At 39.9% G+C, this 8,933-nt stretch overlaps 1 protein-coding gene across 2 annotated transcripts in view; it reads left to right on the top strand.

Annotated features, from left to right (window-relative positions):
• The first annotated feature begins 971 nt into the window (after positions 1-971).
• c3h2orf50 (chromosome 3 C2orf50 homolog) overlaps positions 972-8,933 on the top strand; it is a 56,475-nt gene continuing 48,513 nt past the window's right edge. Inside the window, exon 1 of one of the 2 annotated variants that reach the window (XM_051924929.1) lies at positions 972-1,166. In XM_051924929.1, coding sequence (XP_051780889.1) covers positions 1,117-1,166 — 50 coding nt within the window. In that variant the 5' untranslated portion in view covers positions 972-1,116. The remainder of the gene's footprint in view (positions 1,167-8,933) is intronic. The other variant, XM_028796858.2, reaches the window with a different exon arrangement.

Raw genomic sequence — 8,933 nt, 5'->3', positions numbered from 1 at the left:
TTTAGTGATGTGTTTAAGAAATATTTTTCACTTACTGGGAAGAAAATGTCAGAGAAAAAATTTAGAATGTTCACATGATAAGGTAAATGAGGGTCCATAATGTTAAAATCCCCCACAAAATGCCAAATTTGCTGTTAATTCCTGAGTCCATCACAAATTAAAATTCAAGCCCTGTATTGTGCTTTTAAATTTATGAATGACAATAGTAAATTACTTAAATGATAGCGGGGTAACTACTTGATGAATAATTTAAAGGTGCTGTTACTGCATTTATATATTTAATGTGCTGTTACAGATTAAGGCTAAATATTGTTCACTTGAATAATAGAGGTAGGCTTAATAAACAGCTGATTTTGCCGTGGTACTGAGTAGGCATCAAGCAAAATTTCACTGGTATTGACATCGAGCAGAACACGTTGTGGCATTGTGACATCCCCGTCGTGTAGTGCATGTCGCCATAAGATGTCTGCAGCCGACAGCATTCCCTAAGGTCTGTAGATAGCAGATTTGAAAGGCAGAGAGATAACAGCAAGTTGAAAAAGGACGCAGAGTGCACCCGCTCTCTACTGCATACCAACCTCTTCACCTTGGGTTTCATCCTAAGCCTAACAACAGACTGCCATCATCGTTCTCCCACATTGTGTAGTCACATGCTTGTTTTTCTTTGCTAATTCTGTGGAGAGAATGGTGGCTAGGGATGCACAGTAGCTCATTGAAGGCAAAATGGACTAAACAGCTGGAACAAACCTCCCCTTTATTATTAACAGAATCTTTAATCTTTATTTTCATGAATATGAACTGACACGTCGTGGATGGACGGCTTGTGCAACCTGCAAAGAATGCAAATACAAGTAACCCAATATTCATGTCGGACTAGGTTTTGTTTGTTTGTTTTGTTTTTCTTTCTCTTTCTTTTCCTCCTGACAAAGGGACTGTCCTTAAATAACATCTTCCTCATAGGGATTAGCATTACTTCTTTTGCAAATAGCAACTAGGGTTGCTATGGAGGCAATCATTTGCTTGTACAGCTAGACAAAGTAAACACATTGAACTCCTGGAATATGTCATTTTATTGCCATTTCCCACCGTAGACGTCGTGAGCTCGGAGCCCTGGCCATGGCGTTACCCTATTCGTATTTCAACTTAAGGGCCAAGGAGCAGAACAGGTGAGTGCACTTGAACTTTGTCTGTTGACATTTCTCTATCTGCAGGTGTTCTTAATCCAAAAGATGTAATAATACAAATGTATTCACTGTTATTATGAAATTTTCTAAAAGCTTGCATTTTATTTTTTAGTGATACGCTATGCTGCTGTTGTTGCTATGTGTCGTGATGAAATCAGACCTTTTTAGCCTCTCGTGACAATATCTTTGAAGTTAATTACAATTTTGCTTAAACTGTGCTGCAATGCTAATGGGCTACTCAGCTTATTTTAGATCTGCATTAACTTGGTTTATTTTACATTTAGACGAGTGGCAACATAGAATTGCTCCAGTGGTTAAAACAGAGTTGCATTTTTAGAAAGTATTTAATGTGAGACTTAAAGAAGTCCCAGTTCGTGTAATCTCTAACACCGGTGTGAAGTCTCTCCATCATGGGCTGTCTTCTCCAGCTTCTGCCTCTCTTTGACACAAAAGCTGAGCTAAAATATTGTAAACCGATATTTTTTACCATCTCTTCATGCATAAATCAGGGCTGAAACATATTTAAGGCAGTGAGAGTTCTTAGATTTAAATCCATGATGGCGTGTGGCTGAGGCTACATCCACACTACTACTCCGTCCACACTAGTGCTTTCGCAACATTTACAAAAGTACCTCCATCCGCCCTAAAACAAATAAAATCAAATATGACATAGACCAGGGCTCCTCAGTCACGGTGCTGGAGGGTCCCAGTATCTTCTGACTAGTTTCCTAATTAGAAGACATTTACATGTACATCATTTAGCAGACGCTCTTATCCAGAGTGACTTACAACAGTGTTTGTTAGTTTTTTCGCATACCCCTTGGGGTCAGAGTGCAGGGTCAGCCATTGTACAGCGCCCCCTGAAGCAATTACAGGTTAAGGGCCTTGCTCAAGGGCCCAGCAGAGTAGGATCTCTTTTGGCAGTGACAGGGATTCGAACCGGCAACCTTCGGGATACCAGCGCAGATCCTTAGCCTCAGAGCCACCACTCCGCCAGTCCTTGCTGGTAATGAAACTTGGTATTTAACTATTTGTCTTCATTCATCCAAGAGAAATTTTAATTGCACTGTAGAGCTTCCTTCTCTGAAAATATTATCCATGTGTTTTGTGGACCAGAACAGATTTAAAATTAATACTCCTTCCAATTCCCCTCTCATTAATATCTAAACATTCTTTTAACACAGAAACTTCATGGTGCATATGCAGAGGTTTAAAAGGAAGCACGTTAGCTGGAGAGACTGCTGGTTTATTGGTTTTCTGAATTTCATTGTTAACTAATGTCTGGTTAAGAAAACAGGCAACAGCTAAAATTGAAATGTAGCTGCTAAACACTAAACAGGCAATTAAGGGTTCTGAATTGTAACAGGCAGGATAACTAAAATTAAGCCCAAATAATGTATTGCTTTTGTGGTAAATAAATGGGTTTTAATTAAGAAATTGGTTGAAGTGAAAACCTTTAGCCAGTACGGCCCTCCAGGACCTTAAATGAGGACCCCTGATGTAGAAGTTTGCCTATAATGGGCATGCAGACATCAGTGGAAAACTCTTTCAAGAGATGGTAACACTACCAGGCATGAAATTTATCACAAACCTGTAGCATCTGGTAAATGTGAATGTGCATGTATATAGAATTCAAACTATGCAAAACGGAATTTAGATGCCTACAGGTAAGCAACACAACAAGCAACTCTTCTGTGCCGGTATGTTGGCATATGGTTTTCTTCCATGAAAATCAGGAAATGAGCTGGATCCAACTGGGGAAGGGCTACATAATAAGCGGAAACAAATCAGAATGCGATTAGAGTCTGCGTTTTCGAGAATCAATATTTTCACACATCCACATTCCAATGGCGAGCTGCCGTGTCAGAAGTGCACTGTTCTGGAGATTGTTTTTAAAAGTTTCCATTTTTGGGGGTTAAAATCATCAGGGTAGTGAGTACAAAAGGCAAAAATGGAGACTAATGACTGCCTCTTTAAACAAAAACATAATAGCGTGGACGTAGCCTAAAACTCAGTATGTACAGCATAGTATGCAGGTATGGTCACAAGGTTTTGTTTTTGTCTGGCAAACATTGTACTGTACAAGGTGCTTGGTCTGAGAGAACGTGACTGTAGTAAGATTACTGGGACCAGACATGGTGGATCCAGCATATCATTAGCAAGGGCCCTCCTGGGAGTTTCATGTGCTTCAGGCTCTAGAATTTACAGAGAATAGTTAGAGTAAACATTACGTGTTCTGAGTGACAAAACACCTTGTTAGTGGCAGTGGTCAAAGGAGAATAAGGAGACTCCTTCAAGCTAAATACAACAAATATATAAATAATAGCCATTGACAGCACTGGTGCAGTGAAGGGCATCTCACAACAAACATCATATGAAACACACTGGCGGAGGGGGCTTGTCAGCTCTTGATTACCAAAATTGGACAACTGAATGCTGAAAAACTCTAGCGTGGTCTGATGAGTCCCAGTTTGTCCAGGAATCCCTCCTACATTGTGTCAGCAGTAAGGCCAGGAAGGAATTTGGATTGTCCAACAAAATGATGTCAGCATGGTATAACATTCAGGAGCATTCAGGGACTTAGGGAACAGCTTTGAAAGATGGAGCATTTACATTTGTGTTTACTTACTTCTTCAAAGAATCAGATATCACATTTGTATTCATTAAATACTTTTCTAATAATGTGCCATATTCAGAAATAATGTTAGAAAAATGTTACAAGAAAGAATAATAATGTTAAAATGCAATTATATATATTACTAAACTGCACAGATACTAGACAGCAGATTCCAATTCAAGTGATGTACAGATATTGTCAAAAAATGTCCATTTGTTCGTTGTGGCTAATTGTAATTCATTTTCTAAAAAATACAGTTATTGAAAGAACTACCTGATGGAGAAATAAAATTTAAGATAAAGGTGTTAGCTGCTTGGGGCCATGACAGGTCATTGTGGCACTTTACTAAATAATTACAGAATCAGGAAAATTGCAGCAGGTTGTTTTTAGTGTAATATAAAGTGTGCATTTTGTGAAGATAATACTGCAGGTTTGTTACCCAGGTTCATGTTAGACTCGCAGGGAGACTGGCAAAGACAGGTGGTCTGCGGGGTTCCTCGGGGTACCAACAGAACTTTGAATTCTGGACAGGAAACCCACAAGTACTTTCAAAAGCTTTCATCGAAGGGTTCTTGGACCCTGGCTTAAAAAAAAAAAACAAAAAAACCTGGATACGGTATACAGGGGGCTTGGATTTGGGAATTAGTCACTGCCAATGGCTCAAGGCCAGAGCTGAAGAGAGAAAGTTGAAAGGACAAGGTGAATTACGAAACCATGAGGCTTAGGTTTTATTATTTTCAGCTGTTATGTGTTTCTTTGGTATTTGCTTTGATTGTTCAGTTGCTTTGTTAATAAATCCCTTTTACTTTTGTTATTTTGCTCCTTATGGTCGTCATTTGGGTTGGGAGACAACATGCAAGCAACCTCTACAGTCCACAATATATATATATATATATATATATATATATATATATATATATACATACATATATATATAAACTGTTCAAAAAAATTAAAGGAACACTTTGAAAACACATCAGATCTCAATGGGAAAAAAATCATGCTGGATATCTATACTGATATAGACTGGGTAATGTGTTAGGAACGAAAGGATGTCTCATCGTTTGATGGAAATGAAAATTCAAAGACACTCTGAAAATCAAAGTGAAAAAATGATGTGGCAGGCTTGTCCATTTTGCCGCAATTTCACTGCAGCAACTCAAAATCGTACTCAGTAGTTTGTATGGCTCCCACGTACTGACAACATCGGGGCATGCTCCTAATGAGAGACAGATGGTGTCCTGGGAGATCTCTGGACCAGGGCATCACTGAGCTCCTGAACAGTCTGAGGTGCAACCTGGCGGCATCGGATGGACCGAAACATAATGTCCCAAAGGTGTTTTATTGGATTTAGGTCAGGCGAGCGTCGGGGCCATTCAATGGTATCAATTCCTTCATCCTCCAGGTACTGCCTGCATACTCTCTCCACATGTGGCCAGGCATTGTTGTGCACCAGAAGGAATGCAGGACCCACTGCACCAGCATAGGGTCTGACAATGGGTCCAAGGATTTGATCCTGATACCTAATGGCAGTCAAGGTGCCGTTGTCTAGCCTGTAGAGATCTGTGCGTCCCTCCATGGATATGCCTCCCAAGACCATCACTAACCCACCACCAAACCGGTCATACTGAACGATGTTACAGGCAGCATAACATTCTCCATAGCTTCTCCAGACCCTTTCATGTCTGTCACATTTGATCAGGGTGAACCTGCTCTCATCTGTGAAAAGTACAGGGCGCCAGTGATTTACCTGCCAATTCTGGTATTCTATGGCCAATGCCAATCAAGCTCCATGGTGCCGGGCAGTGAGCACAGGCTCACTAGAGGACGTCGGGCCCTCAGGACACCCTCATGAAGTCTGTTTCTGATTGTTTGGTCAGAGACAATCACATCAGTGGCCTGCTGGATGTCATTTTGTAGGGCTCTGGCAGTGCTCATCCTGTTCCTCCTTGCCCAAAGGAGCAGATGCCGGTTCTGCTGATGGGTTAAGGACCTTCTACGGCCCTGTCCAGCTCTCCTAGAGTAACTGCCCATCTCCTGGAATCTCCTTCATGCCCTTGAGACTGTGATGGGAGACACAGCAAACCTTCTGTAAATGGCACGTATTGATGTGCCATCCTGGAGAAGTTGGACTACCTGTGCAACCTCTGTAGGGTCCAGGTATTGCCTTATACTACCAGTAGTGACACTGACCGTAGCCAAATGCAAAACTAGTGAGAAAACAGTCAGAAAAGATGAGGAGGGAAAACTGTCAGTGGCCTCCACCTGTTGAATCATTCCTGTTTTGGGGGTCGTCTCATTGTTGCCCCTCTAGTGCACCTGCTGATAATTTCATTAACACCAAAGCAGCTGAAACTGATTAACAACCCCCTCTGCTACTTCACTGACCAGATCAGTAGCCCAGAGGTTTCATTGACTTGATGCTATACTCTGATTAAAAAGTGTTCCTTTAATTTTTTTGAGCAGTATACACACAAATACATATGTACTATCGTCTCAATTACTCTTTTGAATACTTTCTACATTCATTAATCTTTTGCACATATTACAATAATTTCAATCTGAGAAACACTTGTGCATTGTGACCATAATACATGGAACATATTTCCTGGGGCTGTTCATTTACTCATAATTAGGCTTTCAGTAATATCATAAATCAACTGCATACAAATAAGAAAATCCTCCTGATGCTTAAAAAAATAAGAAATTTATGTGCTTAAAAAAACAACTGGTGACAACTGTGCCTGTCATATGGCTTCATGTCAGCAAAACAGGGATACAGTTTACCTTTTGAGTAGTGAAGGAGGTTTACAGTTTTATCACTTTGCAGGGGTTTCAACGCATTTTTTGTCCCCTTACTTCGTGTTTGATTATGGCTGGCAATTAAGATATCATTGCGGTTAAGAACTGTACCCTGTGAACCTTCAGCGTGTTACAGTCATTTGTTACCAGGGTGTTTGTTAAAAGCTCTGCTGCCATAAACACTGAATCTGAAACTCAGCTGAAATATAATCTTGGTGAGTTGAGCTTCCGTCTGCAGTCCTTCAGCTATGACAATGGCAATACCAGCATAAACCTTTCCACCCTAAATGCTTATCTTTGTAGACATCAGAAAGAGATGAGAGACGAGTGTGGCCATAGCTGAAGGGTTTGGATACGGAGAAGTACTGACATATACATATTCATAGATTGGCGGTGCATTCTGCAATTTTGACACTTTTAGCAATATTAAAGTTTGAGAAAGCTGCTTGTTTTATAGTAATTTTAGCAAGGATTGCAGCTAAGTTCTGTTTTTGCTATTCTGCCCCTTAGTAATTTTTAATTTAAAGCCATATGCTCTGCAGTTACTATTTGCTGAGGGTATTTCCCCATACAGTGAATAATAATACAGGATTGTAAATGCTGCTGTACTTCATAACGTGCAATTTAAACGTTTCATTTATCACATACTCCTGTTAATTTGCTTTGATATTGACACAATAATTACGTTCAGATGACGGTTCTGTTCAATGGTAGAATTCTTAAATTTGCTGTATGTTATAGATGATAATATGTCATCAGACCTACATGTTTGACCAATGCTGTTATAGGACCATTATATTTGCCAATTGTTGTCACTTTTTTATTTTCAATTGGAGCACTTTAGACACGTCTTCAGGGTCACATGGTGAGTTAGAGACGGAAACTGAACCGCTGACCTTGATGGTTAAAGTCCATTTCCTTAGCCATTACACCACCATTCTAAGACAACACACTATAAAATAACTAAAACTGTTAGCTGGTCTCCTCTCAGTTTTAAAGATGTTCAGAATATTACACACGCGACTTTTCCCAAATTAAGATGTTAATGTGTTATCCTGTTGCTGACAAATCTAAGTGATCAGGGGGTCAATTGGGCAGCAAAATGCTTTGAAAGCCAGTGCTGCTTCCTCGTAGTTCCAGGAGACAGGACCCCAATACTCACTGTGTCAGCTTGTGCATGGGATGTTCATGTTCTTCTTGTGCCCACATAGGTTTAGCCCTTTGTTTCCTCCCACATTCCAAAACATGCATGTTAATTTTAACTCCTATGAGTGTGCCATAACTCAAAATGGTGTTATGTTTATTATCAGCTGGATACTAAGTGGCAGAGCTGCAATGGCGTTCAAAGGATGAGACAGGAGAATAGGCAGACATACAGTAGCTAGAACCGATATACCACGAAAACAATTTACCAAAACATTAACCTTAAACCAGAAACCATACCAAAGAAAAGGGAAAAACCATAAAGGAAATCTTTCTCTACAAATGAATGTTTTATTTAGTAGAGAGTTGTGTCTGCCCTTGCTATTTCAAAGTTTGGACACCTGCTGATTTCATATCACAGCTACCACGATGTCATGGGTCATATAAATTAGACACACACGTTACCAAAATGGTAAAACCTACAAAAACCAAATGCACAAGGCAGTGACCAAATAGGAAAAAAAGCCATTAAATAATGCAGTGATATCAGCAAAGTAAAGTTAAAATAGATTAAATACAAAATAATAACTTATCTTACATAAAAGTCAAACAAAATCGAATCCACAAAGACCGTTGCATAAAACTGGTTCTAACGGTCTGTCCAATGGTGTTCAGTCTCAGTATAATCTGCTTCATAAAATTGATGGATTGATATAGTAGATGTAGGCGTATTTTTGTTCAGATATGTGGAATATCACAATATGGGTGGCACAGTGGCACAATGATAGTGTGCTGCTGCCTTGCAGTAAGAAGACCAGGGTCCATGGCCTGAGGCTTGTATGTGTTTGTGTGTGTGTGTGTGTGTTTGCCCTGTGATGGACTGGCACCCTGTCCAGGTTTTGTTCCTGCCTTGCACCCTTTGGTAGCTGGGATAGGCTCCAGCACCCCTGCCACCCTGCTCTGGATGAAGCAGGTCCCAAATGACATCCCATGAATATCACAACATAAGATAAACAAAAACAGTAAAATAAAATAAAAGTTACATGCATATTATCGATACATGTGTATGGAATGACAAGATTGCTGCTTCAACAGGACTGAGATGTTTAAATTATATTTTAACCACCTACAGGACAGAAGTAAACAGTAATATTGCCTTAAAAGGATTTGTCTGTCTAAAGGATTTA

The sequence above is a fragment of the Erpetoichthys calabaricus genome, chromosome 3 (assembly GCF_900747795.2).
Source record: "Erpetoichthys calabaricus chromosome 3, fErpCal1.3, whole genome shotgun sequence".
NCBI classification, from domain to species: Eukaryota; Metazoa; Chordata; class Cladistia; order Polypteriformes; family Polypteridae; genus Erpetoichthys; species Erpetoichthys calabaricus.
Note: the sequence above shows the minus strand (reverse complement) of the source record. Positions and strands in the feature narration are given on the sequence as shown.